The 16,776-nt window shown below is 38.6% G+C and overlaps 1 protein-coding gene across 8 annotated transcripts in view; it reads right to left on the minus strand.

The window, feature by feature from the left end:
* Positions 1-475: 475 nt before the first annotated feature.
* PHKB (phosphorylase kinase regulatory subunit beta) overlaps positions 476-16,776 on the minus strand; it is an 86,700-nt gene continuing 70,399 nt past the window's right edge. For all 8 annotated transcript variants that reach the window (XM_042797588.1, XM_042797589.1, XM_042797587.1 and 5 more), the window contains 6 exons: positions 15,776-15,978; positions 11,699-11,833; positions 8,273-8,402; positions 7,762-7,869; positions 6,310-6,450; positions 476-1,520 (listed from right to left, as the gene is read on the minus strand). In XM_042797588.1, the coding sequence (XP_042653522.1) occupies positions 1,383-1,520; positions 6,310-6,450; positions 7,762-7,869; positions 8,273-8,402; positions 11,699-11,833; positions 15,776-15,978 (855 nt within the window). In that variant the 3' untranslated portion in view covers positions 476-1,382. The remainder of the gene's footprint in view (positions 1,521-6,309; positions 6,451-7,761; positions 7,870-8,272; positions 8,403-11,698; positions 11,834-15,775; positions 15,979-16,776) is intronic.

The following is a 16,776-nucleotide window of genomic DNA, read 5'->3' on the forward strand; positions in this document are numbered from 1 at the left end:
CTACTCTATTAGCTCCAAATTAGATTTTCCAACCTTACTCATTCTCCACATCATTTGACAAGAGACTTGCTAATGGTTTAGCATCTTTCTTCAACAAATTCTTCTACCATTTTGGTTTGGGAAGGATTGATTCTGTGATTTCTGGGGAAGTTCTACAAATCAGGGAAGTACTAATCACTGCCTAAGTGTGTTCAAACTCCTCTTGTGCCCAGACTCACTCCATCAATTTTGCCATTCATTTTGTCCTCTATCTCTAAGGAATTTAAGGTACCTGCCTTTGATATCAATATGGCAACAATTTATTGACAGCTGAGTTGGAGTTGGTCACTACTAATTGAATTATCAAAATGTTTGAGGACCAGTTCTAAAGCTTTAGTATATGTTGTGTTGCTAAAAGAGGCACTTTAATGATCCATTCCTGGCAGTTCCAGTAGTACATTTAAGGTTGCCACTAAAGTCAACAAGAGTCTTTGAATGTAATTAAAGTATTTTTATTGAAAGTTTTTTTTACAAGCATTCGCTTTTTATTACTTTCACCAAAAGAAAGCATATAGCATACAGTGATTTCACACATTTAGGAGATAAATAAGTGTACCTTGAATTCTTTAATGCACTGCTAGTTTATGCAATACAAAGTTTTTTATTCACTGATGTTAATTTTAAATACAGCTTGTTTGCCCTTTTATTAAAGCAAGCTTTTGTCTTGTTACCATACCTTTCCCTTGCTAACTTAGAGATGTTTAAACAACAATTGTGAAACTGCAGTGATATTTATTGCTAGAGCTAAAAAGTTGCTGTATTAGGATGAAACCTGTTTATCAAGTTATCAACTGGTAAATTAAAAAAAAAACCTAAATGTACTCTGTAAATTGAACTTATACAGAAATACTTTAAAGAATAACAACTATTTAACTTTCACCTCCAATTTGTGTGTAGAATAATAAAAAAAAATCCAATTTTCACATTTCCACACTGATTGATAAACATGTTAATTACAGTATTTTCTGAATTTCATTTAGAATTTACAATAGACTTGCTTGTAATTATAAATAAATAGAAGTATGAAGACAAAATCTCATAGGGCATTTCTCTTAAAGTTATCAACTATGTTAAATGCCTAATTTAAGATTGTAAGTACAATCCCATTCAATTTAATCAAACATCATAGGAGTAATTCATGTCCTCAGAATTTCATGCTGCATAGTTGAGAAAGGAAAAAATTAGGTGGCACTTAGTATCTTTAATGGCACTTCTTTCAGCAAAGGATAGTAAGAATTTGTATTGCTAGCCAGGATTACTCTTCAAAACAGTATTTTAATATATGCATGAAAAATACACAAAACGCTAAATAAAGCAACAATTCCTATATTGCATTTCAAGCTTTAGCTAATGGTACAAGGATCATCGTTGCTTGGTTTCATTTCCCCTTCCAGCAATAAAGTGATCACAGCCTTACTCAAGTAGCTGCATGTTCCTTTTTTTCCAACTGGGTGAGTGTTGTAGAAGAGAGTCATGTCATCCTGCAGGAGAGGGAAAAGATGTTTCCATTAGTGGTGATTATGTAAAGCAGCCAAACAGAGGTGAACAAGAACAACATCACAAATATGTTAGAAATGCAAATATGGTTTTCAAATTCTATAATTCTGCTCAATTTTCAGAAATCTCCCACGTGTACATATCTGAAAATGTGGAAAACAGATTACTAAAATACACTGCATATATTTTTTCACTGAATTTTCTAGCCCTGTACAGATACTGCCATCTTATTAGTTTTTAAATGTAATAGGTGTCAGAGAACAACTGCTCTCTTAAAACATGCAGCTAGATGACTACTGTGTTGTAACTTAGTGTGCCACCACAGTGTGATTATGAGCCAGGTCCTTAGGTATACATGTAGGGATACTGACTAAATATTTATTTGGAAGAATAAAAAAATTTTCAATCCAAGAATCACACCAAGGGTAGCACATGAACTAATTAATTAATCAGATCACCAAAAGAGGTATCCTTCAGTGAACATCTGTTTTGCACAGTTAATGATGTTAAAACATCTGCTTATTCTCAAACTATGTATTGGCTGCTATAATAAAGGTTCAACACTTCAATTCAGGAAATTGGTTACTTTTATTAAATCAAGGGCAGAAATTGTGTGGTGAATAGTAGGCTTCTACAGTTTATGGGTGTGTTTGAAATTACTGGAGTAAATACTTTTGACATTTATTACATGTTAACAGGGAATTAACTAAGTGCAAAATATTTGCAAGTCATTTTACTGGAAGAGCATAGTTCAGATGAATTAGGAGTTCTTTCAGCAGTGTTCGTTAGGAAAACTTGAGACAGAGCATCATCAGAATAATCCTAAACAGGCTACAATTAACTGCCAGCGGGCATATACCTGGGAATATGGGAGAGTCAGGTTCCAGAAAATTTTAATGTAAGGAGTTGGAATTTACAGCAACAACAATCTTAAAGATACTATGTACAACTATAAATTGGGATTTCTTTCTAAGAGACAAAAAGGCATAATTCTAAGTAGATTTGGGCTTGGAAAAAAATGGAGGCCAGGGCAGCACCAGTAAAATTGTGTTTTGCGTGTGATTTTTCTTTCTTATAGACGTTGGGGATTTCCAGCCTGTCACAGAAGTCAGTAGCATATTCAAGATACTGTGTGGAGCTGGCACTTAATAGCCATTTGTGTGGAGGGTAAGTCTGATTTTGCTGTGGCTTCAGCCAGAGTCATCACCTGCCAAAATCGGCAGGCCAAAAGAATCATAATTCAAGAAAATTGTGTCCTTTTAAAAACAGAGGTGTTGTGCACAGTGATACGTTGCTAAGGCTGGATATCTGGATTGCTTTCAAATTCTATTACTAAAGGTAGTGGCAAAAAAATGAACCTTGAAAGTTTTGAAAAAATTCTTAAGCAGCACATCCTTCTTCATCTTTTAAAGGAACTAAATTCAGCGACAGGAAGTGCTGTTGTGTATCTATGTTATGAATTAATAGATTATTCAGAGCTAGCACATATATCTTCAAATATATTGTGTATAATAAAATGCCAGATGGAACAAGGAAGATCATCCTCAGTAGCAGAGGGACTTGTCCCACTGTTTTACTCGTATTTCTTCCTTCAATCAGTTGGCTTTATTACAAAATTTCAGATCTCCGAGGCACCAAAACTTGTAGTAAGAATATTTAGAGGTCTTTAAAGCATAAAACCTAAAATCCTGGTGAAGTAAAGCTTAAAAGCTTCTTAATGATCAAGTTTCATTTATTTGGATTTTAAGCCTTAGAGATTAAAAGTTTGCCAGGTCATGAATGCAACTCTAGCACAAAAATCAGTAGCTAAGAATAGTTTTGCACTTCAAGTTCTTACATTAGCACTGTCAAAATCAGTTCTTTGGTTACTTAATTTTTCTCATCATCTGTGTACGTAAGATCCTAAGTTCACATTTCCTTGCTGAGCTTTAGTTTTCTTCCCTTTTTTGTTATTATTAACTCTTGTCTGTTCTAGGGTCCTCCCTAATTAATTCTTTCCCCTTTAATGAGCATTACAACTATTTCAGCTTTACCCAGACTCTCATTTCAGAGCTATGTAACATTGTGAGCTTTCTCCTTTCCATAGCAGTTTGAATTCACAATTCAACAATGAAGTAAGTTCACGTCTTTTATCTGTACTTATAGGCTTTTTGCAGACTTATGCAGCACTTGGGTATATTAATTTCTTGTGTTCCATTCTGAACTCATATCAACAACTGGAGTGGCATCATTGACCTTACTGGCATCCTAGAGACGTGGTGGGATGGCTCCTGACTGGAGTGTTGGCATGGAAGGGTACAGGCTCTTTTGGCAGGACAGGCAGGGGAGACAAGGAGCGGGAGTCACCCTCTATGTCAGTGACCAACTGGAGTGCATGGAGCTCTGCCTGGGGATGGATGAGGAGCTGACCAAGAGCTTATGGGTCAGGATTAAAGGGAAGGCAAGGACAGGAGATGTTATAGTGGGGGTCTGCTACAGGCCACTTGACCTGGAAGACCCAGTGGATGAGGCCCTCTACACAGATAGGAGCAGCCTTGTGTTCACAAGCCCTGGCCCTCATGGAGGACTTCAAGCACATCTGATAGCTCTTGGAAGGACAACACAGCAGGGCATAAGCAATCCAGGAGGTTCCTGGAATGCATGGATGATAACTTCCTCCTCTAAGTGACAGAGGAGCCAATGAGGAGAGGTGCCATGCTCAACCTTGTTCTCACCAACAAGGAGGGCTGGTGGGGAGTGTGAAGCTCAAGGGCGGCCTTGGCTGCAGTGACCATGAAATGGTGGAGTTCAAGATCCTTGAGGCAGTAAGGAGGGCACACAGCAAGCTCGCTATTGTGGACTTCAAGAGACCAGACTTTGGCCTCTTCAGGGATCTGCTTGGCAGAGTAGCATGGGATAAAGCCCTGGCAGAAAGAAGGGCCCAAGACTGCTGGTTAATATTTGAGGGTCACCTCCTCCAAGCTCAGGAACAATGTGTCCCGACAAAGAGGAAGTCAGGTAACACCAGGAGGCTGCATGGATGAACAAGGAGCTCCTGGACAAGCTCAAACACAAAAAGGAAGCCTCCAGGTGGGGACTGGGAGAAGGGAGAGCCACCCACTGTAAGAGAATACCAGGTTCAAGACCATCTAAGGAACCTGAAAGTGCAAAAGTCCATGGAACCTAATGAGATGCATCCACAGGACCTGAGGAAACTGGCAGATGAAGTGGTTAAAGCACTATCCATCATATTGGAGAAGGTGTGGCAGTCCTGTGAAGTTCCCACAGACTGGAAAAGGAGAAACATAACCCCCATTTTTTCAAAAGGGGAAAAAAGGAAGACCCGGGGAACTACAGGCCAGTCAGTCTCACCGCTGTGCCTGGCAAGATCATGGAGATGATGCTCCTGGAAACTATGCCAGGGCACATGGACAAAAAGGAGGTGATTGGTGACTGCCAATATGGTCCACTAAAGGCAAATTGTGCCTGATGAATTTGGTGGCCTTCTACAATGGGGTTACAGCATTGGTGGATAAGGGAAGAGCAACAGACGTCATCTACCTGGACTCGTGCAAAGTTTTTGATGCTGTCATGCACAACATCCTTGTCTCTAAACGGAGAGACATGGGTTTGATGGATGGACCACTTGGTGATTAAGGAATTGGCTGGATGGTCACAAAGACTTGTGGTCAATGGCTCCATGTCCAAGTGGAGAGCAGTGACAAGTGGCATTCCTCAGGGGCCGGAGTTGTGGATGGCTCTGTTTAACAATTTGTTGGTGAAATGGACAGTGGGATCGAGCGCACCCTCCGCAAGTTCAACACCACCACCAAGCTGTGTGGTGCAGCGATACGCTGGAGGGAAAGATGCCATCCAGAGGGACCTGGACAGGCTGGAGAGGTGGGTCCATGCAAACCTCATGAAGTTCAACAAGGCCAAGGGCAAGGTCCTGCCCATGGGTCAGGACAATCCCAAACACAGATACAAGCTGGGCGAGGAGTGGGTTGAGAGCAGCCCTGAGGAGATGGACTTGGGGGTGTTGGTGGTTGGAAACCTGACTGTGAGCCAGCAATGTGCGCTCACAGCCCAGAAAGCCAACCGTGTCCTGGGCTGCATCAAGAGCAGTGCGGCCAGCAGGCTGAGGGAGGGGATTCTCCCTCTCTGCTCTGTTCTTGTGAGACCCCCCTGCAGTGCTGTGTCCAGCTCTGGGGTCCCCAACACAAGAAGGACACGGACCTGCTCAAGCGGGGCCAGAGGAGGCCACGACAATGCTCAGGGGGCTGGAGCAGCTCCCCTGGGAGGCCAGGCTGAGAGAGTTGGGGGTGTTCAGCCCGGAGAAGAGAAGGCTCTGGGGAGACCTTAGAGCGGCCTCCCAGGGCTTAAAGGTGGGCTATAGGGAAGATGGGGAGGGACTCTTTATCAGGGGGTGGAGGGATAAGATGAGGGATAATGGTTTTAAACTGAAAGAGGGTAGATTAAATTAGATATGAGGAAGAATTTCTTCCCTGTGAGGGTGGTGAGGCACTGGCCCAGGGTGCCCAGAGCAGCTGTGGCTGCCCCCTCCCTGGAAGGGCTCAAGGCCAGGTTGGACGGGGCTGGGAGCCCCCTGGGCTGGGGGAAGGGGGCCCTGCCCGTGGCAGGGGGGTTGGGATGAGATATCTGTAAGGTCCCTTCCAAACCAAACCATTCTATGATTCATTAATTGTTTTTTTATTCTGAGTCACACAGAATTAACATTTATAACTAACTTAATTAAGAATGTTAAATTCTATAAAACAAAAATATTTTACTCACTTGTTTTTCAGCTCCCTTTGGACTGCAGTGATCTTTCTGAAAGTCATGAAATGCTTCTTGCACCACTTTGTCCAAGTCCACTTTGTCCTGGAACTCTAGCTCAGGATTTCTCTCCAAAATAACAGATATAACCATCAATAACTAGAAGGCAGAGAAAGACTGTAAGACTTTAAATCTGATTTTTTTTAAAATTCAGGTTACATAAAAGCAATGTTAATAACTGTGTAAGCCTCTTTCAAGTAGGAAGCCATTTAATAATGGCACATGTAATAGCACACAGGTAACAGAATTCTGACTTTGATAAAAGAATCACTGAAAAAGCTGGCTTTTATGGAAGGTTACAGTTTCTGGTAACTACCTAGTTAAGGGCACTGCACAAATGATTGACGCTAACATCTAACTTTGCTGTGAGACAGGGAAGTTATTCACTGTGTGGCTGCACACATGCTGGTGCTCAGCCAATAGAGAGTGTGAAAAACAGCAAACACTGAACCTCAGCATTTGATGTTTTGAGGCATAATCACACATGGTATAATTGTACTATGACAAAGTTTATAAAAACCAAAATCAGTAGACACCTAGTAAAAAGTCTTGGTTCAAGAGAATTGATACTCCCTGTATCTGAAGGACGTTTAAAATAGGAAGGTGAACAAGAGTGACCTGTCGTAATAATTACAAGTGGGCAGTGTAGTCTATATTGGTCATCTTGGGTTTTGATAATTGTGTTATCTTTTAGCAAAAATTGGGGATGTTCCAGCAAGCAGCATGACCATTAGTTGTTAGCCAGAATGGAGATGGATTTGATTTTACTGTAGAGAAATACTCAGAAGTGCCAGAGGCATATACTTGGGAACTAACAATGAATGCTGCTGACAGCACAGATGTCAGTTACCAACAGTACAGATGCTCCTGATCTGTTCGAAAAGTATGCATTATGTGCAGCGGTGGGAAAGGAGTTCAAACAGGCTCTTGTTTTACTGTTAGGTATGAGAACATAAGGAAACTGGAAGTTAAGTCGAATCAGTAGCATAAAGCAACTTACTAGACAGCCTCAGCAAAATGGGAAAGAATCTAGTGCAGGGCAAACTGATATTTTAATGCAGATTTCCCTAGACCTAGAAAATTGTTAGGAAGAGGCACGGGCCAGAGACGTGGAAGAAAGCTACCTTGGAATTCTTCTTATTAGGTTTCACCTCCTGTGACCTAATAGTATTGTCACTGTCATTAATACTTATCTATTTGCTAAAGTGGAAGAACTTAAAGGACTTGGTATATTCTGAACGTGTTAACAGGAACCTGTTTACTGATACAAAATCTACGGAGAAACCACTGAAGCAAGTGTTTGCTTAAAATGCTATTTCTTTGAATATCTGAGCCTCGGTTACTTTTTTTCTTTTAAGCTGTAACATACTCATGCACATTATAAAATGTCATTCATTGCAGGCCACGGACCTCTACAATAATTTGCCTATATTCCGGCTGGTCGATATTTTGCAGCATATCTTCAACTAGAAGGGAAAAATTCATTTCATACATCGTCATATCCGATAAGGTTGGTTGCTGAAAAACAAATAATAATTTTACTCAAAGACCTTTTGCATTAAATCAAAACCACCTCCAGGTAGAGCCTATGTGCTCACTGAATAAATACTACTCAAATATGAAATATGACCACTGTAGGATCAAAAACAGGAGCAGATTTCAGAGTCCATGACTTAGAAAGGGTCTTCTAGATTTATGCATTTATAAATGTGCTTTAATAGAAATAACTGACTTCCAGTATATTCTAATTGTATTTAACTCGGAACAAAACCTTGAAAATACTTTTAAAATGAAAAAATCATACCAGGAACAAATTACTTTAAGTAATATATTATGGCATAAAATAGACATTAAAGATAAAATAATTCAGCATTAATAGTCAGATAGAGCAGAAGTAACTGAGCATCTCTGCTGGTTTTACCTGTGGTAAAAATTTCCCTGCCACTATTAGACCATTGGGTGTTCTTTCCAAGATCTGCCACACCCGATCATAGAATCCAGCAGGAGTTCGATTGAGAGAACCATCTATCTGTCTTCTGTTCAGCCAGCCTCTGTGGACAAAGAAAATCGAGAACTTGAAGGAAAGAACTGTTACAGAGGCAGAAGCAAGCCCTGTTCTGTGGTGCAAGCCAGTAAGGTAAGTGGTGACATCGAGTACCCGGTAGTGATGCATATGTAGTATATGTCCTGCTTCCTGGTAAGTTACACTCTCAAGGAAACAAAATCCAGATGCTCAGTGTATAGAAGTTAGAAAGTTATTTTTATGTGTGTGTTTGTGCTTTAAGTAACTGGAGGAAAAGAATTAACTGTGAAATCTATCCAGTGCAGTACAGTAACAGTAGTAGGCTGAATTCATCGTGTTTAATTAGTTTAAGTGACCATAAATTAAAATGTCCCTAAACCAGAAGTTACTGTGTGGTATCCATCACAGCCAAATTTATACACAATGAAAAAAAAACCAGTATTAACTGTAATATTAAAATCTGTTTAATCATACTAGAATAGGCAAAGCCATTCATTATATAAATACAGCTCAGTGAAATTCTGAATATGCAAAACGTAATAGACAACGGATTAGAAACGCTTATCATTCTAATTTAAATACCAGGCTAGAAAAATGCATTTCACCAGGATTGCTGAGGGTAGGTCTTTTTATGATGGTGTACAGAAAAACAAGTGGCCTGTGAATTTAGAAAATTAGAAAAAATGGTTTTGTTAAACTAAGCCTTTGAACAAATTGAGTTACATTCTCCATAAATTACAAATTTTGTTTGCCTCCAGAAGCATACTGTCCCTGCTTTTTTTTTTTTTTTTTCTTCTTACTTGCAGCTATGAAGTCTGGAATGTAATTTTTATGTTCTCCTTTCTCAGTATTACTACAGAAAAGGGGCTTTAGCCAAAAGGTTTGAGATACCAGCAAAGGAAATTTAAGAAGTGGCAGCCATGGGTATGATTTTAATTGGTGGATTCACAGTACAGAATTAAGTCTTGCGTATCAGCATTGCACATATTTGACAGAAAAGTTTTCCTAAAAGTTACTGTCCTTAGTCGGTTTTAAAATTTTAAGTAGAAAATATCTTTTTATATGGCAAGGTAGTAGTGAGAGCTCCCCTAGGAAGCAAAGCTCCAGTGAAAAGCAACTAATACTTTCGTGTCTTAGTTTAATATTCCTGCCAAATGGCTTTTTAAAAAAAGGTCCATGTCTTCTCAGGTCACAAACAGCTCTCTTATAAGCTTAATAAGAGGGAACAAGTACTTCAGGAAGCACCTCATTCAGAAAAGGTAGAAAGTTTCTACACCTAAACATTTGGATGTTTGTAGCACAGGAATCAACACAGTATTATTATACATTATTTACCATTATGGATTTGTCTGGGATTTTTTTTTTTTAGGAAAACTATATTTAAATTACTGCTTGGCACCATTGCTTTCTGTATTTCAAATACCTGGTTCTGGCAGGCTGTTCGAAAAGTTAAAAAGAATAAATAAAAAAAAAAAAATACCCTGGTCAACTTTGTGAACTTTGTTGTTCTGCAGAACTTTTGTAGCCTAGCTCAAATGAAATTCAGCAGTAATAATTTAGTGTTTTTGTCAAAAATACTCTGACCTATCTAAATTACTACAGTAAGGAAGAAAGGAGTCCTGTAAACTGTATGACCAAAATGAGTTTTATAACTGTTTGGACCATTAAAAGAAATTGTGCTCCATTTTAAAAAGGCTATTTGCAATCTTGTGACCTACATAAGTAGGTCAGAAAGAGTATCTGTGGAAGTCTGCACTCTGTTGGCGAGATATATATTTATCTATATGGTATTGTATCCTGGAACCCAGTGTAAGAGGTAGGAAAATTGCAAAAATTTTACCCTTCATAAAAACCTGGAGAGAGGTTAGTTGTGGAGAGACTGTTAGGGAGGTAAGTGTACCACTAGCCCTTCATGTATGACAAATTAACTGGCAGTGAAATGTGATCTCACAGTAGGAGAGATTTTCTCTAAAAATCACAAGAGCAGGAAAAACTGTCACAGAAAGAAAAATGAAAGGAGACAGTGTTCTGAATTTCCTGACAGGAGGAGAACTTTTAAAAACAATTCACTAATGGGTAAGGAAAAATGAGCTAGTAGTACTGTACAGGAAGAAGTTAAAAGATAGGAAGTTTTAAAGGATACGCTAGGTAGTTTTTGTACTCGGATAACCCCCAAAAAAGAATCTTCATCCTCAGAAAGTCCACCAAACTGCTCTTTGCTGACCCAGCAACTGTGTGTTAAAGCAATCAAAAGAAGGCACTGTGACAACTCAGGTAAGAGCTCTAATGAACGATGGTGCTTGAATTGATTACTGTGACCAAACTGCTTCCTAAATAACATAATGTTTAATGGAAAATGCTACAGAGAGAAACCTAGGGTTGTTCTGATGAGGCTTTACAAGAATAATGTCAACATCAACATGAGTAGAGACAGCAACTAAACAGCAAGCATTTATACCTACAACCAAGACACTGAAAAGCATGTAGGAGAAACAGAGTACATATTCAGCTGGACTGAGAGATTCTACATCACACAAATGAGGGAGAGCCTGTTTCTCAGGCATTATAGATGGGGGAAAAAACAAAATGTGGTTTGAATTAAGCAGGAACATAAGTAGTGTGATGTGTATATTGCCTCTTTGTTGGGAGAAAAGGCTGCCATCCATTCTGTCAAAGACTAGGGAAATGATCAGCAATATTATGGGCCAAAGTTTAACTTAACTAGAAGTAATATCTACAGGAGAACTTTTGACTTTACTCATCAATATAGTTAATTGGAAAAACTGTAATTCTAACTTTTGTCCTGCACACTTTGCATCACAATGAATGCTCTTTTTGGCAGCCAGTTACAGCTTGGAGAATACAAATTTCAGGCAGCACCACTCTCTCTTGAAAATTCCAGAGAACATCTGTTTTTAATTCTGATAATAAGCTAGAAGAAAGAGGGCACTGAAGAGCAGACAAACTGTTCTTAGAAGTTACTTAAATAGCTGGTATTGAGTAATTTTTGGCTCCTTTCCCCACATCAAAGAATGTAATGCTTCACATTACTGCCAAAGTGTACAGATGACTACTATACCGTAAGACTTCCACAAAGATAAAGCTTAAAAGGGAAGATGCAATATAAAAGAAACAATTGTAGAACCTGGACACTGGTGAAAGAATGTAAAACTGCATTTTTTGCTACTGTTCCTTAAATAACTGTATTACCGATCGCAGATGTCTGGTGATTTCAGAGGTATACAAAGTAGTTCAGAAATTAAAAGTACTTGAACAGCCTATTATGAATGAAAACAGGTGCTACAAACCCACACATCTCATTACCTCTCCTGCGGCTGTGGCTGAAGAATATCCAGCAAAAGCTGTTTCACTTCACTAGGGGACATCTGGTACAAGTCCTTGGCTGGCATATCCCCAGCACGGATTTTCAGTTCATGCTTCATAGCATGGATAATCCATCTGAAGTAAATGGAGGAATACATTTATTAATTAAATACAAAGTTTCCAAAGATGAAAAATTAGTCTAAGAATCATAAGAATTCCACATGATCCTGCTATTTGCCTGTCAAGACATGCATAAAATATCAAACATTTACTCTACTACCCTTACTGTACTGTGGAATTTACTCAATTTTGTGTTTGCTTGCAATATGATACAAGCTGAAAGGGATAATGCATAGATTTTAAGAAACGGGTTGTGAAGCATGCTTTTCATAGGGAAGATAGGGGAATATGTGGTCAAATCTATGTCCATTAAGTCAAACATTTACCTGCCTTTTGATGTTAGAACTGCTACTCAAAATTATGCTTTGACAGTATATGCATTTTGCTGATGAGTTTTTTGAAAAACATAAAAATTAAATTTTACATTTAAAAAGACTTCAGGGCTTACTTATAGTTTTAGCCTTTGAAATTCCTTTTTCAGTTCATCACACTTTTCTTTCTTTTGCTACTCCCCTTTGAAAAGATGTGATTAAATAAAAATATGGCAACAGTGAAGATTTTTCAGCCTTAGGTATTAGAGAGGCAGAACTCTGCAAATTATTGAAGGAAAACACTGAATTTTATTCTGCACATTATATAAAAACGGTGCTACACTGATATAGTATCAAAGACGAAATAACATATAAATACATCTGATGCAAGATAACTGAGCACGGAGCTCAGTTGCTTACCATCTATATCGCTTCAGTTCAAGTAGCTGTTACTACCAAAAAGGAAAAGAAACTTAACTAGTTTTTCTTCAAACAGTCCATCATGTAACACGTGATCAAGACTGGGTTACATTGAAGAGCCTTATGCTGTTTATCAGAAAACACGAGTATTCCTGAGAGTTACCTTGTCATCAGTATAGTCACACTCCACAGGTATTTAATTACTTAACCTACATAAACAAAAATCCTTTCTGTACCTTGTAAGTCAAGTCACAATCTTTTCTGAAGGATTCTCAATAACTACACAGCATTCTGAGATGTCAGGCCAACTGATTCAACATTGCTTTAAACTTGAAGTTTCTAGGACCATTCATTGAAGGCACAAGATACAAAAGAATATTAGGCAACATGGACATATTACATTATCCAGAACACACTACTTTTATCTATTTTAGTAGGTGAATAGTGTCCATCTGTTACTAAATCAACAAACACAACTAGCTAAGGAATCTCTTTTCCACTGATGACTCAAAAATATCTGTGCAGAAGTCATTCACTGGTATTTTTTCTTTGCAGTGGCCTACAAACCATAGCAAAGTGAAGAATGGACCTCCTACCAAACTCTCCCCTCATAGGAGGTGGGTAGAATTCAGTTGGCTGGAGCTTTTTACAGTAATAGGGCTGTCAGGAGCTTGATCTGTTTCAACACTCGACATGAAACCCTCAAAACAAATCAATAATAAGACACTAAATCAAATCATTATCAAACTGGAATGGTGTTTCTGCAAGAAGGCTAATTTTGTTCACTGGAGTGGGTGATAACACCAAAATAAAGGAAATTGAATCTCTAGCATTAACCTTGGAAGAAAGAAAAAAGATTGCTAAAAGGATTAGCTACAGAGAATAAGGAAGGAGGAGGAAAGAGGAGTAACATGGATCTGTAGAGGGTACAGAAAAGGTATTTAAGTGCAAAAGGGTAGATGTAGTTGCAGTTAAATGTAATACAGGTGATTTGGAAAGTTTTTGTTTTTATGATGACTAGAATGTACTGCCAAAGTTGAAGCATGAATCTTGTTAGAAAAAAGACTGGTGGTAGCTATCTCCAGTGTTGAAAAGATGTATTTTCTCTATGAAAAAAATATGGAAGATGGAACACTTAAGTTCTAATTTTAAAGCAAGCTCACTAATTCTGTAACTCTCAGTCAGTAGCACCTGGCCTCTTCAAAGAAGTACTTATTCAAATATATTTGTCTCTTCCTAAATGTGAAAAAGTAATTAATTTCTGTATATAGCAAAGTAAATGCAGATACCATGGAACATGCTAACACTCTACCACAGACTATTTTTAGGTCACCTTATCAAAGGCCTAAATAGAACACTCCAGTAGGTAAATGATGTTTTAAACTTGATTCAGGTTTGTGGTTTCTAAGTTATGTATTGCTAAACCTAACCTATTTAGTATAGAATTGCACAACTACGTAAGCTGATGAACAGTCAAGAAGTGGTGTGTGTGTCTGTAATAGGGATACTGTTCAGCTGGGGGGAGTTGTTTTGGGGTTTTTTGAAGAATAAAATGACATTTTTATCAACCTTGTAAGACAAATCAGATTTTTCTTTACCGTGACAGTTAAGTATTTTTGTGTAGAGAACTGCTCTTGAGCAATGTCTTCATTATGTCAGATATCAGTTATACATATTCACCGAGTATCCAAAGTATACCTTGGTACCTCAAGATATTTTAGGAAAAGCTATAATGGTAAATGCATTTGAACTGCAGAAGGCTTTTATTATTCAAAGTCCCCATTACAGACAACATTCTAAAAGAACAAGCTATATTTTCAGTCAGATTATTGTCATGAAACTCTGAAAAGAAATAACTTAAGTACCTCAGAACGCTGCTTCCAAGGGGTTTGTTGCTCATGATTGTCAGACTTTTAAGACTGATTTAGACCAGGCCATATTATGACCTGAGCACTTACTAGAAACCAGAAGAATACAACTAGAAGCGTATGTTGACCTGGAGGATAATTATATGGTCTCAGCAGAGTACCAAATTCATGCTGCATCCTTCCTAGATTATCGCACTTATGAAAGTCTTTACCCTCTACCCATTTGCCCCAAACCTACGTGACACAGGTGACTGCTCAAGTGAGCAAAAAGCTTTTAAAGGCCTCATCCAGGAGCCTTAATCCTGGATTGTACTTTTCCTTCCTCAAGTCCTGAAAGTCTGACAGTAAAAGCTCTTCTAGTCCTCTCTGCCTCTTGATTCTTCCCTCCCTGCCTGTATAGTAGATCCCTAGCCCACGGCCACGTCCCTGTAAACCTGCCCTGTGTGCATCTACATTACCTGTGGGGCACTGTAAAGGAAGAACCAGCACTTGCTTTTTCTTGATCCATTACACTTTTAAGACTCCGTCCACATCATATGCTTACCAGTAATGAAATTCATGCTAGTTAACAGCCTGAAGCATGCGCAGCACACCTGTCCCTAGTACTTGACAAAAAGATTTCTGTAGAGGTTGCCTTGCTGCCCGCATGTGCATACAAAGAGCAAACTGTGAGCAGACTTTGTATCCACTCTGCAACTGGGAAACTGGATGGCACCCAGCGCACTGGATGTCTGCTGCCAGGTAGGAAACTGTCTCAGGAGCACTGCTAATACGCTCGAGTGCATGCTTTGTTATTTCAGGTATAGATATGAGGCCAGTTGCAATCTAAAACAGAAGCTCTTCAACACACTGCATTGCTAAGGGAGACTCGCTGTGCCAGAGCTACACCCAGGCCAGTTAGCCAGCTGGCCCCTGCCTCCTTGGCCACTACATGAGCCAGGCAGAACATTCTGCCTGTTGGCAGGACAGGGTGACCTGGAGGCACCACACTTGCTGCTGCTCATTTGCATCTAACACCACTACACTGGTTTTGGTTTTCAAGCCCAAACATGATAGGGATCAAGCTTTGAAAAATCCTGTAGTTCACTGTATTAGTGGTGAAAGCTTCAAACGGGCTATTAAAAGAACTGCCCCTCCTCCACTTTACACTCTTGACTGACAAATTTGAGATTAGTTGTGCCCCCATTTTTGGCACACTAATTTAAAGCAGGCTTCCTAGAAATGTAAAACTGAAGTATACAAGCTTTGCTGCATCATCTTACATAAAACATTTTTGCAATGTAGCAACAATCTCTGTTGAAGTATGCGTGTTCCCCTGCAATACCAGTAGTAAGAGCAACAATAGATACTTTACTGACCCAATCCGTATCTTCAACATGCCACTGAAAAGTTCAGGTGAATTTGAGATGATCCAGCCAATATGGATGACAAGTTCCTGCTGAACTACAGCTTCTCTTTCATCTTGTAAATTACATTTTTCATAGATGATGTTCTTAATCACTCCTGGGGAGAGCGGATTAGAAATAACTTCTTCCTCTTGGCCAAAAGCTCCAAGTGTCACCTACAGTATATTGAAAACAATTCAGAAGATATAGACAGGAATAAAAAAGCAATTCAGAACTTAAACTTCATTCACACTGCTTTTCTTGTTCAAGTTGCACAATACAAAAATAATTATGTCAATGCCTGATGCTTGTTAATACTGTTAATTTGGATGCTAATAAAATAACAAAATTCACTTAAGACTCCAGTAAATATGCAATATATTTTCCCAGAAGAAAGTAAAAACACAAGACCACTGCTTTGGCTTCAAATCTGGCTGTATTATCACAACTGTACACTACATTTGGGTAGTCTTTAATTTCTGAAATTTTAAGCTGTGGAGCTCACTTAAAATTCCGAATTAAATTCATAGTTTTGTTTTCTTTTTTCTAATAGCATCCGAAAAGTTATAATCTTCATTTTAAGAAAATATATTGCTAGTACTGGATTGTTTAACTGCAGAAAAGGAATTTTGTTAAAATTCTGATTTGCTTTTAATCTACTATCAGTAAAACAGAGCAACACTGATTTTTCTCTTATAGTAAAGGTCATTGTTATAAAGGGATCAGTGAAGGCAAGTTAGGTTAAAAAGTTGAAAATAAACATCTACCAATCATGCTGCATGCAGGTGTAGATTCCTCTATAGCTACGTAATGCCAGAAGCACATACCCAGACCTCAGTCTGGAGTAAGACAAAGACAAATCTGTCATAATACCACTGCATAATAGGTGAGTACACAAATAAACATATTTTAATATAAGAATACATAACATTCAGTTTCTGTTATTTGGAAACAGCTTTTCATTAACTTAATAT

Source organism: Tyto alba, unplaced genomic scaffold (assembly GCF_018691265.1).
Source record: "Tyto alba isolate M040663 unplaced genomic scaffold, T.alba_DEE_v4.0 Super-Scaffold_26, whole genome shotgun sequence".
NCBI classification, from domain to species: Eukaryota; Metazoa; Chordata; class Aves; order Strigiformes; family Tytonidae; genus Tyto; species Tyto alba.